The sequence below is a fragment of the Oculina patagonica genome, chromosome 2, assembly GCF_052425735.1.
Source record: "Oculina patagonica isolate OP01 chromosome 2, crgOcupat, whole genome shotgun sequence".
Classification (NCBI taxonomy): Eukaryota; Metazoa; Cnidaria; class Anthozoa; order Scleractinia; family Oculinidae; genus Oculina; species Oculina patagonica.
Window position 1 is genome coordinate 23,967,513 of NC_135759.1, and position 19,269 is coordinate 23,986,781.

General features: G+C 40.0%; 1 protein-coding gene and 1 pseudogene across 3 annotated transcripts; one reads left to right on the plus strand and one right to left on the minus strand.

Moving 5' to 3' along the window:
• Positions 1-36: 36 nt before the first annotated feature.
• LOC144643650 (uncharacterized) lies at positions 37-5,398 on the minus strand (annotated as a pseudogene). Its single transcript, XR_013568947.1, has 3 exons — positions 5,244-5,398; positions 5,025-5,113; positions 37-2,929 (listed from the first exon to the last, which is right to left on the minus strand). The product of XR_013568947.1 is annotated as an uncharacterized LOC144643650 (transcript).
• Positions 5,399-5,550: 152 nt separating this feature from the next.
• LOC144643651 (alpha-L-fucosidase-like) lies at positions 5,551-18,250 on the plus strand. Of its 2 annotated transcripts, none has more exons than XM_078502968.1 (9): positions 5,551-5,778; positions 5,862-6,322; positions 7,498-7,604; positions 8,493-8,623; positions 9,452-9,582; positions 13,708-13,808; positions 14,780-14,912; positions 16,961-17,131; positions 17,839-18,250. In XM_078502968.1, the coding sequence occupies exons 2-9, from the start codon at positions 5,982-5,984 to the stop codon at positions 18,080-18,082; spliced, it is 1,359 nt and encodes a 452-aa protein (XP_078359094.1). In that variant the 5' UTR covers positions 5,551-5,778; positions 5,862-5,981; the 3' UTR covers positions 18,083-18,250. The 2 variants fall into 2 exon arrangements, with proteins under 2 accessions (XP_078359094.1, XP_078359095.1); XM_078502969.1 differs by having other exon boundaries at positions 5,551-5,717.
• The last annotated feature ends 1,019 nt before the right edge of the window (positions 18,251-19,269 follow it).

Sequence of the window (19,269 nt, forward strand, 5' to 3'; positions counted from 1 at the left end):
TGGCGCGTGCGTTCACCCGCTTAAGAACTGAAACGATTGATATTAAACTTGAAAATTTTGATACTGACGACTTGACGCCATAGAGATCTTTGTTGCCTTGTCCCTAGCTTGTTCTTGCTCGGTTTTGAATTTTTCGCGACTAATTTCAACCGATCAGAGACAGTGAAGGGTTGCATGAGCGCGCGAAGGGGAACGTCAGTTTAATATAGACAGCTAAATTTTCCCGGACGTGATTTTTTGTTAGGGAGCATCATACGCCTTATTTTAGCGAGCTCTAGTTTCGAGGTTTCCTTAGTCCAGAACGTGGAGAGGAAATCCACTATTTGTTTTGTAAATCACTTTTTTGTGCTCTCAACTAACGTCTCAAAGTAGAGTCTACTACTTGTACGAGCCAGTCAGAGACTATGCTAACTGAACGCAACAGAATGAATCCCTGCTTCGTACAGTAGCTGTATGAGCTCGACCAAACCACAATTCTTTCCTTTCTAGTATTATGCGGTGTAAATTTTGCAACACAATGGAGAGATTAAAACCTAAGCCTTCAAGTTTAACACAACTATTGTCGGAAGAGAACTCCAGTGATGGATTTACCATCACAACGAACCTATTGCCCATTCTTTTCACCGTGCTTACATCGAACATGCTTGTTCATGTTTCCCAACTGAGTAAATTTCTTCGTGCAATAAGGGCACTGAAACGGCTTCTCTCCTGTGTGTGTTCGCTGGTGTTTCTTTAGCGTTGACTGATCAGCGAAGCACTTGCCGCATCCCTTGTGGTCGCATGCGAAGGGTTTCTCCCCGGTGTGAGTTCGCTTGTGGTTGACGACTGCTGTGGAATGCGAGAAGTACCGGTCACAAACATCACACTTGTAAGGTTTTTCTCCCGTGTGGCTGCGCTCGTGCGACTTTAGACCTCCAGCCTGAGCGAAAGTCCGTTTACAAAATTTGCACGAGAAGGGCTTCTCTCCAGTGTGGGTGCGCACGTGGACCTTGAGAGAAGAGGCGCGTGCGCATATTTTTGAACAGATCTTGCACTGATGAGTTTGATGGGTTCTTTTCACTGCAGGGACACTTGTGCTGGTCGCTTGTTTCTGAGACGGACTTGCGTCTTGATGCGAATTTTCTTCTGGGATAATGGGAAGCTGTGGTGTTCTTTGTGGTGATTCACCAACCGCAAAAGGTATTGCTCCTTCATTCACATGATCAAGCCTCAACAAGTTTGCTTCGCGGAACATGGTACGCGGATCCGGGTATTGGAGAAATGAAAACCCCCTGGGAACAAAAGGCATCGGAGCTTGATAACCCAGGCCTCGCGGGAAGTGAAGGAGAGACATAGGATCAAAGGCATACGCAACTGGGGAAGGCTTGGGCTGAATGGCTGTCGGGAGAGACGAGTGAAACATTGCTTGTTCATTGCTCCATTCTCTTGTATTCCCACTTGCATAGCCTTGGTGAGGAGGGAATTGCTGACCCATCACAGTAGCTTCAAAAAATGGAGAAAATGGCGCTGATACTGGTATAGATATTGGGTATGGTGCAAATTGAGTTGAGGCACCAACGGGACTTGGAATAACCGCGGACGTACCAGAAGTAAACTGGGCAGGCATGGTGTTGTGGAGGACGTTTCCAGGTTGTCTAGCGCTTTGGAATGCAAAATCAGACAGAGCACTAGTGTTCCTCCCGTTTGAGCTGTTTCCTGCAGAAGGCTGTGCATTGCAGTAATGTGCTGAAGGAAGCAATGTTTGGCTGTATCCATTGCTACTGGGAAAATGACGAGGTAGGTTTTGATGAAGGTTACTTGGAACGAACTGTGCTGAGCTGTTATCCATATGTTCCTGTTCGTGACTTCTACTCGTCGGTACGTAATGAAGCGGGATGTTGTTGTTGGAAGGCGTGTTTTTATTCAATGATTGGGCCATCTTGTTCAGACACAAAGCCGCCGCGTAATTTTCTTTCAATTTTATGGCGTTTTGAAGATCCTGGAAACGCTGGTCGTTTGTGGGGCACACTTGGAAGTCTGACTGCGGCGCTGAGATACTGTTTTCGCCCACTCTTTGGCCGCCAGATATTTGGGCGGTGCTGCAGTTCAATGGTCTCCCGGAAGGAACTGATCCGCTGGGATTAGCTAGCTTCTGTGGTACTCTCAGGGCTTCGTTTGGATGGAATACATAGCGTGGGATATTCATTTTACTAAAAAGGGCTTCACGGCCTGTTTGAAATGAACTGTTCTTCTGAATTCGATTTCCAGTGTCTGCATTACAAGGAACAGTCTGCGGCGCAAAGAATCTAGATAAGCAGGGACTGGATTCAATTGCAGCGGATTTTCAAGTGACGGAGCTTTCAGAGCGTCCTTACACCAAACAACCTCGCTGCTTTCGCCTTTCCCAGGAGGCAAATTAGGCTCGTTTTGATGAGTGTTAGTATGCCTTGATAACGCAGATCTCGTAGCGGGTGTAAAGATACCACTTTGGGAACATTGATGATTCAGAATGTTACGGTTAGGCGAGGAAAACACAGAAGCTGATTGGAAATCAGAACTTGCATTTGGTTCTTGCCGCTGGAGCGTGTAGGAGGAACCAAAAATGCTTGGATCATGAGGGAAGCAGTAGGAAGGACCCTTTAATACAGTAGAAACTGATGTCTTGGCGTGCCGGGGCTGTTGCGCCGAAGGAAGTGACCCAAAGGATAAAGGCTCGATAAGCGAGAACTCAGTTGGAACAGATAAATTCATTTGCCTTGCGTAATTCGTGATCATTTCTTGATCATCGTTTGCTGGAAATCCTTGTTGCTTGTTGTACAGGGTTTGAGCTTCGAGGGATTGGCTTTTTCCGCTTGTTGGACCATTTGGTGTCTTCTCTTCAAAACATTCCATTATGTTTACTTGGAAAATTGTTCGCTGATGTAGTGTAAAACTTCTTTTTAAGGTAGCCCTATAAAAGGAAAAAATACATTTTTTCTTTGAATGAAATTTTCACCAATAAACTGCAACTCAGTAAACTACCGTAAAAATGGGATAATATACCCCTCTCACGAATAAATGCCCGCCAGAAAATACCCTCCCCCCACTCCGCTCCCCACAAATCCTTCCAGTAAAATGCCTTCATTCTCAATATCAGGCCATCGGCTAAAATCTAGTTTTAGCTCTTCAATATTTTTTCTTTTATTAATAAGCCCTCCACTGTAGCGGTTGTTGGTATTTCCAGTAACAATAGTGATACTAATTTCTTAGAGGCTAAGTCCCATAAAGCCGGAAACCGCAACGCAAATCGCCGAGAAGCCCGAAAACGACATTGAAAAGCCCACAAAAGCGCCTGAACAAAAAAAGAAGATGCCTTTCTCAATATCAGCCCATCGGCTAAAATCTAGTTTTTGCTCTTCAATAAAATTTCTTTTGAACAATAAGCCCTCCACTGTTAGTGTAGCGGTTCTTTGGTATTTCCAGTAACAATAGTGATAGTAATTTTCTTAGAGGCTAAGTCCCTTTTAATTATAAGCCTGATAAACCGTTTCTAAAACGCAAAACTTCTTCCGTTTATAGAAGCCTTTTCGAAGATACGATCAATTGATATAAGCCCACTAAAAGCGCCTTTTGAACAAAAGTAGTTTTTTGGCCCCAAAAGCTTTCTGTTATTTGCCCAGGGTGTTAGAGTGGGGAAGGGGTGGGTGAAATGGGGGGAAAGGGGCGTCGCCCTTCGTGGCCAGGACCATTTTCTCCGAGTAAATAGCTACTGGCCTTGAAGGGTAAAAAAAAGGTTCCTTTCCTGCTAATGTACAGCGCCTTCGAGTCCGAGTTAAAGTGCGCGTTTGGTTGTTGCTTTCAATCAGAAGCTCTACTAATGTCACGTGACACAAAGCCGCGAAGCGCGCCTCAGAAGACTAGAAGAACTGCCCTTCAGTGGAAATATGGCATACGTTTTATTGAATGTAATGAAAATCGACAAAAAATTTTAAAACGCACTCGTTCACTTAAATTTTCTTGAATGTTTTATAAGCTTTCTGATTTCACAGATTTCTACTCAGTGAGCCTTGCATGCTCATTTAATACGATGGTTTCTTTCAGTGCACAATTTCTCCTTAAAAATTGGAAGTAGAATTGATCTTGTACAATCAACCAATTTGCAATCCAAAGAGACAGAGCAGAATTTTCCATGACTTGTTAAATTGCGAGGCCACATTTTTGCGACATCGGCACAAAGGTACAAGCGTTTCGCACCTTTGTAATTTGCCATCTGTTGCTAACAGTTTTGTGTTTTTTTATAAGACCTTATAAAGATACCAATCTAATTATTTTTGTAATTTGCTTAAAGACTTTTGTTTTAAGAATCATATCGATCATACGATTTTAAATAAATATTTTTTTACTGACTTACTGGCAAAGTGAAGCGTAGCGTAGTTTATATTCTAAAAATAGGGCTACGTAATTAGTCGAAACCAGTGCAAACGAACACTGCAAATAAAGCGTAGTTAACGCCTAAAAAATGGGCTGTAGCATTTTGCGATATTATAAAGATTTTTCCAAAAATAGGTTTATCGAGGCATAAAAGTCACTGTTTCTTTCAACCAAGCACAAAATATATCACCTGAACTTTTTAATTCGCGGGAAAGATATAAGCGAGAAGCCTTTCAAATGGAGGCAATGGCGATTTTTTAGTTACGATTCAGTCTTTGAATTCTTTCGCAAAAACTGAACTAACTGAAGTTGCGATCAGAAAAGTAGTTTCCTGAAAACAAAATCAAAATTGATTTTTAAGCTTTTGTACGTGCCCAAAGAAGTCTAGACTAAAATTCTGGAATTTTTTTTGGACGGTATGCCAAGAGTTCGGCGAGGTATTGACATTTGGATCCACTGTTTACTCGCGTTTAACGAGCGTTCCACTAAAATTTTGCATCGATTTATAAGATAAAGATTTATAGAGACATGTAATAATAAACTAAAACGAGAAATGTTCAAAACTGGTAGAGTAAAATCGCTTGACAACGAGATCGAGTGTTTTCATAAACAAAACAACTGCTTGTGGGGCGTACCTGCGAAAATGGTGCCAGTGATGCGAAGATTCCGAAGAACCTCAATTCCGATTGTGAAAAAAGTCCCTTTATCAGCAGGCTTTATGTACCTAAACCAGAAAAATGGAGATTCTCTAAGAACGTTTTAACGACTGTATTCCGATCCTAACTTCAAAAACTGTTCAAACCCAAAGCGCAATGCGCTAGACTCAAAGCAAAAGCACACTCATAAAAACTCACCGTATCGCTTCTGTCGCATTGATCACTATCGCTCCTTATTCTTTTGTCACCAAAGACTTTTTATGCCGATCTTTTTCTCCATTGTCCGTATTTGTAAGCGTTCCAGATTTCAGGTCTTTATTTGGACGAGTTTTTGCTCGACCGTTTTGCCAGCACTTCCAAGTTCTGAACTCATTCAACTTTTGATTGACAGATAGCATAAGGAAGATAGTAGGGGTGGAGTAGGTGGGGAGTCACCAGCCAAAATATCATTGCTTCGCCGAGAAAAAACTGGAACTAGGGAGTAGAAATGTGAATGTTCGAAGCTGTGTTGGAAAAGTTTTCAGACTAGATTCAGACTGATTTCTGACTATGTTTTCAAAATAAAAAGCTGAAGCATGATCTAGACCTTGAAAGGTTCGAAGTGGCGAGTACTTTTACTGCAGACAGAGACCACCTTCTGTGCAAAACCTCGCCAAAAATTTCGTAACCGACGTAAGTTTACTTGATCCGCAACGTGCCTGTCGCTGATTTGTGTTCGTGCTCTTCGCTCTCTGTAAGTCAATAATTTTTTTGGATCTGAATTCAAGTGAAACTTAGACTGATAACGTTGATTACTTTATTCTCTCTCATTTGCAGATTGTCGAGAAGATAGATCAGTCTTAAATCTTGAGCTCGGGAGCTGACGCAGGAACAGGCGGACCAGAAGGCTGAAAATCGCATTGCATCGTTTATATTTTGACGGAGTTGCAGTCAGAAATGATTCAAATTATAACAGTTTGTATCCTCCTATTCTTTTTGAGCTTTGGATCAGCTCAGTATAAGCCAACGTGGGAATCGCTGGACTCACGTCCTCTGCCCTCTTGGTATGATGAGGCCAAGTTTGGTATTTTCATACACTGGGGGGTGTACTCTGTGCCAAGTTTTGGATCTGAGTGGTTTTGGTACCGCTGGAAACATCAACAGATACCAAGCTATGTGGAATTTATGAAGCAGAATTACCCACCAAATTTTGAATATGCTGATTTTGCGCCAATGTTTAAAGCTGAATTTTTCAACCCAGACACCTGGGCAGAGATATTGGCCAAGTCAGGAGCAAGGTATGACGTAATAAACAATTTGTCACCTTGTGTTTATTTAGAGCAGTTTTCCAATGACAGATGGGCATAATTTGGGCACAGGAGGGCACAGGGAAAGGGCAAGGTAGTCAACAATTATTGCTTGGCTTTACTACGCCCCAGGTATGTTTTGCTGGACTAGGGCGAGTGTGGGGGGGGGGGGGGGGGGGGGGGGATAGGGGTATGCAAATGTGTCCGTCTGTGCTATTTTTTGGCCCATTCCGAACTGGCGCTATTTTTGTTCAAATCCATGTCAATGTCTACTTGATAACTTTCTCTGATGCAGTTTCACTTCAACAGACTGTAGATGTTTGTTTTTGTGATGATTTATCAAGAACTTTTCTATTGTTTTTGCATGTTTATATGATCATCTGCAAACTTGTTCAGCCCCTTCCAAACCCATAGTCATGTTATTAACCAGTTGACAGTGGGGCCAAATTAAAGGAACTTGAAGAAAAATGTCAGTCATAATAATGAGCTACCTACCAACTGGACAAGGGCGAGTGTGTGGGGGGAGGGGGAAATAGGGCTATGCAAATGTGTCCGTCTGTGCTATTTTTTGGCCCATTCTGAACTGGCGCTATTTTTGTTCAAATCCATGTCAATGCCTACTTGATAACTTTCTCTGATGCAGTTTCACTCCAACAGACTGTAGATGTTTGTTTTTGTGATGATTTATTAAGAAGTTTCCTATCATATTTGCATGTTTATATGAAGGCAACGTTTCCGCACTAGGTAAAGCATCACCTATTCCCAGTAACAAGGTCAAAGGTTATTTAAGCCTTGTCCCAAGATCCATTGTCCAAATACTCATTTAGGATCAACAAATTACAAACTTCAGGACATAAGCAGAGACCAGAATCTGGGCCAAAATTCTCGGTTAATCTGCCATCCACTGTTTTTGAAATCCACAAATCCACTCAATTTATCACAAAAGTCTGTAATCTGTGCACTTTTTACGGCCAAATCCATTGATCTGCAAACTTGTACAGCCCCTTCGATTCTGAACCCATAGTCATGTTATTGACCAGTTGACAGGGTGGCCAAATTAAAGGAACTAGAAGAAAAATGTCAGTCATAATAATGAGCTATACCTGCCAGCAAAATGTGTTACAGTCACATGCCTGTAATAAATTACTAGGTGTTTTTATTAACAGGTATGTAGTGCTGACCAGTAAACATCATGAAGGATGGACAAACTGGAGATCTAATGTGTCATGGAACTGGAACTCTGTTGACAATGGACCTCACAGGGATCTTGTGGGTAATTATCACTAGCATTCATTTAAGCCATATATAGTAGAGTCCTGATTTCTCTAACCCTCTATTTCTGGAACCTCCTGAAAACTTGAACCAAAAGTGAACACTGCAAACTCTCAGGCTCAGTCGAACACTGCAATACAGCCCTGTATCCAGAATAGTTATTAAAGAGGCCTTCCAAGGGGGGTTCTGATGTTGCTTTGTTGCTCGTTTCCAACCCACCTGTTGCCTATTTGTGGAAAACTTGTCGCTGTTGCAAATATACACCCTTTCAGTCAAAGTCAGGAACCAAACTGGTACTGTACATGTAGTTGAAAATTCTTCATACCAAACCTTACATGCAGGGCTCGAGACTGACAGTAGCCAACTAGCCAAAGGCTAGTAAAAATGCAGTTTTGGCTAGTAGCTTTTGGCCTTTCACTAGCCAAAATGGCTAGTGAAAAAATCAGGCATTAGTGGCAAGAAACCGCATTTATTAAAATCGTCTCAGAGAATAATTATAACTAAAAAGTAAACTGTTGACATTATAGAATGTGAAGCTTTAAACAAAATTCTAGTTGACAAAAACGATTGTACATGTACAATTTTTTATAGTGAAGAACAAAGCCCAATTTTTAAGGGAAAAAACGTGAAGATTTAAGGAACACTTTACGGCTTAAGGTTTAAACATTATCGGACATTGTTTTCACCCCCCCCCCCCCAAAAAAAAAGAACTATGCTTAAAATTGTGGCTAGTAGAAAATACGTTTTGGCTAGTGAAATCAAAGCTGTCACTAGCCACTTGGCTAGTTAGCCATAAATTTAGTCTCGAGCCCTGACATGCAAAAAATAATTTATTAATTTGTTAATATTCCTTTAATATTTGTTTGTATGTATTATTGTTATGTTTCAGCTGAATTTTCACAATCTATAAGGAAAAATACAAATATCACCCTTGGATTGTACCATTCACTGTATGAGTGGTTTCATCCTTTATATGTGAAAGATGTTGCAAATAATTTCACAACTCAGGATTATGTTAAGGTAAAGTGTATGTTAATATGTTAATTTATACAATCATGTAACAGTTACATTAGCTCCATGCACTAGCATGACCAGCAATTAGAAGGCCTTGTATGCCACACAACATGAGGATGACTGCCGGACTGCTATTATATTAGGAAAAAAATTTAATTTGAACTTAAATATTGCAAGTCATCAGGCCACAGTTGTTCAAAGGGTGGATAACACTTTCCACCAGATAAATCACTATTTGGGGGATAGCGATTTATTTACTTCCCTTATTAATGAGGCCTTCCAAGGGGTAAAAGCGACAAGCGACATGACCCTGAAAACTCAGGCGACATGGAATATTTTAAAAGCGACAAGCGACATCATTACAGCACTGAAATGCGACAGCAACACGAAGCGACAGCAAAACAATGGGGTAAAAAACGACAACGACATTTACCGCTGTTAGCTAGGCGACATGGGTTCTCAGAAACATGCGACCTTGCGACACGGCTACCCCCCTTGGAAGGCCTCATTAATTAATTGATTGTCATACCTTATTTTTCTAATAATTATGTTGTTCTTGTTTGTCCAGCAAGACAATATTAATTAAAGCTATCATGCTCTCTTTGGTTTCTTGTAATATTGAAATGTAAGGATCAAGTTACAAAACATTAATAATTAATTAGAGAAATCAGTGGAGACCAGATGTTAAGAGTTTAAGAAAATAATTATAAGATCTGTTTGGGAGATCAGGCTATAATAATTATAATTAATCAGAGAGGGGGGATCAATACAACTTTTGGCTGCAGTATTTTGTGTTTACATGCATTGGTCTGAATTTCATTTTGGTATCCACAGGAAGTGCTGATGCCGGAGCTGTACGACTTGTTCAACACGTACAAACCTGAGTATTTGTTTGCAGATGGACCACATGGACCTGATACGTACTGGGGGAGTCGTGAGTTTCTAGCATGGCTCTATAACGACAGGTGCTAACTTAACGTCTTCTGCTTGAAATTATCGTGATTTATTAAGTACCGGTACTGAGCGAGTTTCCAAACCTATAAGGACCATTAAATACATGCTGTACAGAGAAGTTAAGACATACAAGAGTCTTGCTAGTGTAAACGTGATGTGGTCTCAGACGTTTGCTAGAAAAGTCATGTCTTGCTCATATAGGCAATAGTTTTTAAACCTAAGGTTTCAGCATCCTGGTAATGCTTAAGTCTCCACACACCCAAGCTGAACAAGATCTGTTGTACATGTTCTTAGGAAATGCTAAAATTAATTATTTTTCATAAAAAATTTCTTATTTTCAACCCTTTAGTCTTAAAATAAACCTTGCCAGATTCCATTGTGTCCCCGATAAGTAGGCCTTTATTTTATATGGAAGGGAGTTAAGTCTGCTTAAAATAACATTCAATTAGCACAACATAGCATTCACTGGCCAGACTATCTACGTTTGGATGTACACTCAGTTACAGCTTATAACCTGCGATCATCTGTGGCACCCAAACTATCAGTTCCAAAAGAGGCGAACACTTTCCAACACATGGCCGCAACTAGTTTTAATGGCCTACCAGCGAACGTACGAAATATACCCACATATACCCTTTTTACTCGTGAATGCATAATGAACGAGTATAGTGGGGAAAGTGAGCCATCCGTCCATCCGTCCTTCCTTCCATCGTTGTTAACATTATGCAAATTAGGTATGCTCACGGGCGCTTTCTAAATTTCGTTTCCCTCGGCTGTGGATAAAAATACAGCTTTACAAAGGTATCATTTCAAAGAAATAAGTGTAGAAAATACTTCACCCTGTAAATGAGAAACAATCGTTTCCCAAACGATGAAATATTGCCTTTTCGTATATAATAATCGCGAACATTCGGAAACGATGACCAGTGACTTTATGTATGTGTTATTAAAAGACTGGGAAGGTTAAATCACGGCACGATTTAATAAAGGATAATCAGTAAAAGAGTAACGAAACTCTATACAAGACAGATATGTATATAATATCCGTGAAAAAAAAAATAAGAAGAAAAAAGAATTTTAGCCACAGGGTATGAGAGTCGATCCCGGGTCACACGCTTCAGAACGCAGGGCAGTACCACTGAGCCATCGGTTTACTGAGCAATTAAAATGATGAAAAAAGTAATTCTTATACCTAAGCGACCTGTTATATGTTCACCCTCTTTAAATAAAGTTGATTAATATTATTAATCACTATAATGAATATTTTCCATCGATACTATACTGTTCAAAGGAATCTAACGCGTTCACGAGTAGGTCATAGACCTCTTTGATTATCAAGGCCGTTAAAGACATTTTATTCAAAAATGCAAAGTCTCGCATAGGTTAATTTTACCCTCAGTTTTATTTTTTTCTTTTTACAAATCGAATGACTTTTTAGTGATCCATTTTTATAGTATTCGTGTAATTTTATGAGAAGTTTCAGATTTCATAGTTTTTAGCTCATTCTCCAGAATGAGTAATAGAGTGATACAAATGTTGACGGAAGTCTGCGTGTACAAAAATTGTGTGGACCGGAAGTGATACAGATGTTGACGGAAGTCTGCGTGTACAAAAATTGTGTGGACCGGAAGTGATACAGATGTTGACGGAAGTCTGCGTGTACAAAAATTGTGTGGACCGGAAGTGATACAGATGTCGACGGAAGTCTGCGTGTACAAAAATTGTGTGGACCGGAAGTGATACAGATGTTGACGGAAGTCTGCGTGTACAAAAATTGTGTGGACCTGAAGTGATACATATGTTGACGGAAGTCTGCGTGTACAAAAATTGTGTGGACGGAAGTTGTAGAACGGAAGTAATTTTATATGCTACCCCTGCCCCCTAAGTAACGCCAAAAAATAACTTCAGTGAAGCTCAGATGCAAATGTGAAAAGAAATGAAATCATTGTATAGTGTAATAAATAAATTAACATCAAATGACAATTTCGGAACTACTGGTAGAACGGAAGTAATTTTATATGCTACCCCTGCCCCCTTAGTAACGCCAAAAATAACTTCAGTGAAGCTCAGATGCAAATGTGAAAAGAAGTGAAATCATTGTATAGTGTAATAAATAAATTAACATCAAATGACAATTTCGGAACTACTGGTCTACAATGAACCAAAACTAAAGCTACGTCAACTACGACTACAACCCGCACGTGTCGTTATTACAAAAAATTATCAAATGTATATTTTCATTTTTTTTTCTTTTCTGAGACCCCTCAACATGTCCTCGGCCCTGACCCCAATCTGTCTATGTCCAACAGAAAGTATAAAGAGCGATCTAAAATATGGAATCAATGGAATTTTTTTGGTATGTTTGAAGTAGAGTTGGTTTTGGCTCGTGACGTGACGCAGCTGATGTTCACCCGCACGCGTCCCTGCATGCATTTCTGTACGTGCACAATGAACCAAAAATAAACCTAAAGTTACGTCAACTCTCTTTTTTAGAAATGCACGATCTGCGCACGTCGCCGAAATAATAATAATAATAAAACTTTATTTAAACTCGAATTTAGAGTAGCTTGACAGCTAATATTTCCGAGAACGAAAATGTATCAAATGTATAGTTTTTATTGAATTTCCTCTTTCTAAGAACCCTGGACACGTCCAAGTAAAACGATAAAGAGCCATTCAAAAATTAACTTATGACGTTACGCAGTTGATGTTCACCCGCACGCATTTCTCTATGTGTACAATGAACCAAAAATAAAGCCACGTCAACTCTCTTTGTAGTCATCTCATTTCCCGTGACTCACGTCATCCGTTTTACACGACGTGTTCGTGCGCATCTTTCTCTCAAATTTCATTCGCTGCTCAATCCATGAACAATGATTGTCACTGCCCGGTAGATGCGTGCTGACAGAAAGGTTATTCAAAACGCAATTCAGTAATTTAAAACGGTAACAAATATTCATTTCATTTCTTTTCACATGTGTATCTGAGCTTCGTGGAAGATATGAACTATTTACACACTATCCAACCAGAAGAAAGCTCGTAACCACAATCTCCACACGTTTTAGCAGTAAAAACATGTTCTTCAAATATCGAAATTATATTTGTCAAGAAGCGATGTATTGGTGAAAAATATTGTGAAAGCCCTTTCCGTGTTTAATTGTTATGTAAACATTCTAGCTTTTCTGTCTATGTTGTTGTTGACTTTACATTTTCCATCAATAATAGCACTAAGAAGAGCAAACAAGACTGGATGTCTTCGGATGTCTCGTTTTTTCTGGCACGGAAGGGTAAAGGAATGTGCATGCATGCAAAAAACTTGACTGTTTCGCAATTCCTTTCCGCGTAATACTGATTCTCGACCTAGAATCTTCTCTTCCTATTATTTATATTTTTATTATGCTTATCGTACCGCGATCCGGAAACGAAATACTATTTCTTTTTTAAATAACTGCTTGTGGACTTTTACGTAGCGGGGAATGGGGCCATGTAAAATTACTTCCGGCTGCCTCAATGGATTTGATCGCTTGTGTCAGCGCGTGTTAAAATACGTGAAAATACGTTTAGGGTCCCTAAGGTCTAAACAGCTCGGCAACTTGATTCACGTTGCACCATTTTTAGAAGTTGTGAAATTGTGATTTCATTTCTTTTCACATGCGTATCTGATTTTGACTTTACACGGGACTGTACTTGACTTAAGTGAACTGTACCAGTACATTTCCATTCACCACCACCACTCCCAAACCCTACCCTTCCCACCCCCCCCCCCCCCCGAAAGAGGCAGAAGAATGAGCTGGCTCTAAGTGCCCTTTGATTATTTTTTATTGTAAATATTGTAAATAATAATCTTTTATATATTTTAATAACTCTTTGTAAATTTAGTTTATTTGGAAGACGAAGAGCCACTCTGTGGAAGCTCTTCCAATAAAGCCGTTATTATTATTATTATTATTATTATTATTATTATTATTATTATTATTATTATTATTATTATAATTATTATTATATGGTTAGCTAGAAGACCAGTCACTTATTATAAATAAAGTTGTTATTATTGTTATAATTGCTCATTGGATTTTATAGAGGTAGTTATTGCAACTTGTTTTTGAGGTAATATAAATTTCCATCCTTGTTGGCAGCCCTGTCAAAGACACTGTCGTGGTTAATGATCGTTGGTGTGACAATGGCTGTAAGTGTCATCATGGAGGGACATTCACCTGTACAGATCGTTACAATCCAGGTATTGTCACCTTGAAAATATTGATAAGGAGGAGAAGCCACGAGCCAAGTGGCCCACGCTGCCGAATCTTATTCCGGTTTCCGTAGCATTAAGCGGCTAGGAATATTTCTACTCCCCCCTGAATGGGATGCTAGTCCATCGCAGGGTTCCCCCCAGCATTATGTCGCCGGTACCCATTTATACACCTGGGTGGAGAGAGGCACTATGAGAGTAAAGTGTCTTGCCCAAGAACACAACACAAGTGACCCTGGCCGGGGCTCGAACTCGGACCGCTCAATCCGGAGTCCGGCGCTCTTACCATTTGGCCACTGCACCTCCCATGAAAATATTGATAATACTGGTATTATGAATGAAGAATTATTTATATGGGAGGCACAGTGCCATTTGTCTTGTATTTGCAGTTTTTGGTTTGAGGTGACTTGTCTTCTTTGGCAAGACACTCAGTACTCTGACAGTGATAAATTGGTAGCCATTAAGGATATTCTGACTGTGGCTCCCACATTTCAAGCCCAGCTGGCTCTTCTAAGAGACTGCATTCTAGTGAGTTTTCAGCCCTATTTAAGGTGGTGAAATTAGCCAGTAGCCGACTCTTAGCTACATTCCTGGTTATTGGAGGGGGTGGGATGAGAGTAACATCCCACTCAGAGGGTGTAACAGTGACTCAGAACCACAGAACTCAGTGCTACAGAACAGCAGCCGGTTAAGCTTTGACACCAAAAAGCCATCTATTTCCTCCTATTCTGAGGATTCAAAAGGATGCCATTAACTGAAATGTCGTGTGCAAAAAGGCTCCCTAGTGGGGTAAAGGGAGAAAAAAATGTCAGGGAAGAGTGAGATAAGTAAGCATGGTCTGGATAGGAAGATCTTGTAGTCTATAGGTGAAATTCCCCTGTGAGAATGCACTGATCTCTCCAATTTCCTCGGCTGCTATTGAAATTAAAAAATTTATTTGAACCTTTTTTTTGTTCTAGGTACCCTCCAGAAACATAAATGGGAGAATGCCATGACTGTTGATAGGGTTTCCTGGGGCTTCAGACGAGATATGTCAATGAAGGATGTTTTAAACATGAATGAACTCCTTTTCCAGTTGGTTTCCACAGTCAGGTAAAATATATAAAACATTACAGGAACTGTAAAAATGTACTTTACACTACGTGGTCGATCAAGATGTGCTCAAAATGGGCTAAGTGTGGCCCTGGATGAATATATGGGCCTTTGCCTGTTCTTGCTTTAACAAAAGATCAGGCAAAAATTTTGGGTCACTGAGTTATCTGCAAGGTCTCACATGAATGGTGTCACTACCCTTTGAGAGAACAATAGCAAACAATAGCAACTGCTGCACTAGGGGACCAGTGGAATTACAAGCTTATGAGAGCTGCTGGGGTTGCATTTTGTTAACAAAATGTGGGTTTCAGGCCCCCTCTCCTAGGTCTACTTGTGAGATTGCACAGAACATCAAGTTTTTGGCAAAGCTTAAGAGACACTGTATACCTGGGTGGGTGCTTATTTCAAATACATACTCCACAAAGGATACTTAGTGGGTCTCTTGGTGGGACGAATCAACAGTTCATGTTTCATAATTTTAAGAGGTATCCAAAAATTTCAGGCTGCTTTTTGAGGGGACTTTTGAAGAAAATACATTATATTACAAGAATTACAAATGTTGTCACGTCAGGCCAGGATAAATTTAATCATAAAACAGCTGCCTAGCGGAATAACATTGTTATTGAAAACGGGTGTTACAACACCACAGCTGTAGTTTTCCGCTTTATTTGAATGACTGCCCAAAACCGCATGACGAAGGACTTTGTGAAAGTCTTATTGCCTCTCTTCCTCTCAAATCAGATTTTTCTCAATTTTACATTTAGTTTGCCATGAACCCGGCGTATCAGACCGAACGAAATCAAACACATTTTTCATCGAACTCAATCGAACGAAATCAAATCTAATCGAACGATTAAATTCGATTTTGTTCGGTCATCGAACGAAATCGGACAACAATTTTTTTTGTGAGTTCGATTTCCGAACCAAATCGGACGAAATCGAATTAAGCGTTCGATTAAGTTCGATTTAGTTCGGAAATCAAACTTGTAGCTAAAATTTAAAATAACGAAATTGGAACCCAATGAGCGAGTAAAAAGTTAATGATTATTCCTTAAATGGTTTTGGAATAAGTGACTGGACACGGTATCACAAAATCTTTGTCATTTATTTGATCCTAAAGAAACAAACATAATATTCAGCAATCTAATACGCCCGGGAATACGTAGTAAGCCATTTATAAAATCGTATGAGGGATCTAATTATAAATACTCAAATACAACCCCCGGCGTATCGGCGTATCGTATCAAGTGAAAACCGTATTTTAGAATAACATTTTGCGAATTGACATGTGACATGTGACAAGGCTGGAATGAGATGGTTGACTGCGACACAAGCAGCAGCGTACAAAATTTCGATAATTAAGGTGGAAAATTAGAAATATAATCAGGACAAGTTTTTCGTATATCTACAGAGCATGAAGTAGCGATGTAGAAAGCAGAACTTGGAGAACGTTCCATAAATAATCCGTTATTTGGCTTGTATGAAGCATCGAGAGCAGAAAGATCACATGAATCAAGAGAATGACTTTTTTCCTCAGGTCAAAATCACAAACAACGGGAATCTTAAAATTATTATCGATGTTTAAATGGGTTTCATAGTCACAACTGAAATAATTTTTGGTGGCTGGATCTGATGAGTCGTGCTTAGTGCAGTGCAAGTTTGATATGGCCGTTGGATTTTCTCGCAAAATTACATTTTCCTGAGGAGTGGGGGCAACGACCACTTCTGTATTTTCATCACAAGTCATACTACGTAAGCCGCTCGGCTTGGTGTCGTTCGGCGACCGAACTAAATCGAACGTCATCGGACTTAATCGAACGTTCGATTTGGTTCGATTTGCATTTTTTTTTTGTGAGTTCGATTTCGTTCGATGACCGAACAAAATCGAATTTAATCGTTCGATTAAGTTCGATTGCGTTCGATTGAGTTCGAAAACCGAACGTTCGATTTGATACGCCGGGCATGAAATGTGTACTGTGTTGCTAGCCTAACAATCAGTTCTAAATGTAAATGTTTCGGACGTTAATGTTACAACATTTTTTGACTAGCTGTGGCGGAAACATGCTGATGAACGTTGGTCCCACAGCAGATGGCCGGATTGTGCCAATATTTCAGGAGCGTCTGCTGCAGATGGGACAGTGGCTGTCTGTCAATGGTGAAGCTATTTATAGCACCAAACCTTGGAGAGCTCAAAACGACACTGTTAACAAAGATGTTTGGTATGTACAGTAGTCATCGAAATTTAAAGTTGAAATGAGCTTAAGGATCAGCACAGCATAAGTAAATAGTTCTTTGTCACACGCTCCTTCCATCACCGATAAAACAGGCAGCCCAGTCAGAGCCAAATTATTGATGTCATGATGACGTAGCACTGAAGACCATCTCTTATTGGTCGGTTATGAGAGTTCATGCCAGCAACAACCAATCAGGGACACTACCTGGACCTGTGTCATGAGAATGGATTTAGTTTTTTCGCTTGAATGTGAGACGCCTCTCAAAAAGGATTGACACAAACGCCTGACAAGAGACAGAAGATTAAGTTTCCGTCGACGCTAACTAAAGTTATATTTACTTATTTTATCGTGATTTTTTTAAAGCTGAACAATGCAACGGAAGTTATTTATTGCCGTATAAGATCATAGGAAGCCAACAATATGGATAATTTTTTGGACGTTGTCAACAAATTACTGAGCACTGGTGAAAATTATGGCTAACGTTTAGCAAAGATCGTAACTTCGTTAATTCATTTATAGATTTTTAGTCCGTTAATTTGCCTTTCCGTGTTATAAAGGCAAATGATGCAAGTTAGATACTCCAAGACCAAGTGAACACTAATGACGAGTCATTGTATTTTCATTCTCTAGATTTAATTTGGTTGTGAACAGTTCTTCTTCTTCGTTCATGTTTTACTTTTTAATTTTCTCAGGTACACGTCTAAACCTGATTCAGTGTACGCCATTGTCCTTAAGTGGCCATCTAGCGATCATCTCATTCTTGGAGCTCCAGTATCTTCTAATTACACTCAAGTTACCATGTTGGGTTATGAAGGAAAGTTTGTTTGGAAGCCTGCGACTGACAAAGGTGGCATAATAGTCACCTTACCTGGTATCCCTGTGAACAAACTACCGTCGCAGTGGGCCTGGGTACTGAAACTGAGAAATGTGAAATAGGACGTTGCAAAAGTGTTACTGGAAGTTTTTGACAAGACGAAAAAAAAAATAAAGTAAGGGTAGATGCCCGCGCGGTTAACAAGGAGGGGGTAAAAATATTGGGGTAGAAATATTTAGGTAGATCTATTGAGACTTGTTTTAAATAAATTTAACATTTTGATACCTGTTCAAACTTATTTGTGCTTTGTCCGCCTCGTTGTCCACTCCATTTTATCAAACATTGTTTGTGCCAACCGTGTCAAAAAGCATCACAAATCTTAGCGCTATTGTTCAGCTCTATTATTTCAGCAAGATGGAACAGAAGTCTTTGATTCGAAACATTTTTCAGTTTGGAAAGATCTGTTTTAGTTGGCTGCCTAGGGATTCGCTTATTCTGATCTGAATCTAAAGTTAATTTCTGTTGTTTCACTGACATCTGTTTTTCCATTTGCACAAAAACGATTCGCTTGTGGCGATTTGAGTACATGCAGCAATTCTTGTAGACAGTGTTTGAATCAAACCAACATGGCCTCCATACACGCTTAGTGTGAGTAAACAGGTGTCTGTCATCTTTTCCTACAAGGTGTCCGACATACTGAGGACCTAGCTCTACAAAGATCTGTTTAGCGTTCCTGCAGCTGTTCGGTTTTAAAGTTTCGCAATCAGAGGCACATCACAGATCTCTGAGTGTTTCATCAGACTGAGTATGGAATTATAAGGGTCAAATGATAGACATCTCAGAAAAGTGTGTGTGGTGGTGGGGGGGGGGGGGGGGGGGGAGTTATTGAGCGCGCGAGACGAAAGTCTTTACTCCGGTTAAACTGGATTAATTTAGTGATCGCTATGATATCACCTGCCTGAATCAGACACTTTGCAATGCAGAAGGTCTCGTGCATATGAGGGGTTGCTATGATAAATTTTGAACAGAAAAGCCCCGAAACTGTTAGAAAGACCGTCGTAAAAGCAGGGGTGCTTCAATTTTTTTTTACCTGCACCTTGCACAGAGAAAAGAAGAGATAGCTCAGCAAATTTTGTAATCTTCTGACATACATTTGTGCAAACGCCGAATTACAAACGCCTGTGAAAATTGCGAATTTTACTTATTGAACCGTATCTTCAATTAATGCATTAGATTCTCAGATGACCTCAGATGGTCCACCACGCACTCTCTCCCTTTTTGTACGTGGCCGCGAGAGACCTGAACCGTA

Bases quoted from the DNA above. Each gene is read 5' to 3' on its own strand.
- LOC144643651 (XM_078502968.1), top strand. From the start codon at position 5,982: ATGATTCAAATTATAACAGTTTGTATCCTCCTATTCTTTTTGAGCTTT. The intron at 6,323-7,497 runs GTATGACGTAAT...TTTTATTAACAG, and splicing joins TTGGCCAAGTCAGGAGCAAG to GTATGTAGTGCTGACCAGTA. The intron at 17,132-17,838 runs GTATGTACAGTA...TAATTTTCTCAG, and splicing joins ACTGTTAACAAAGATGTTTG to GTACACGTCTAAACCTGATT.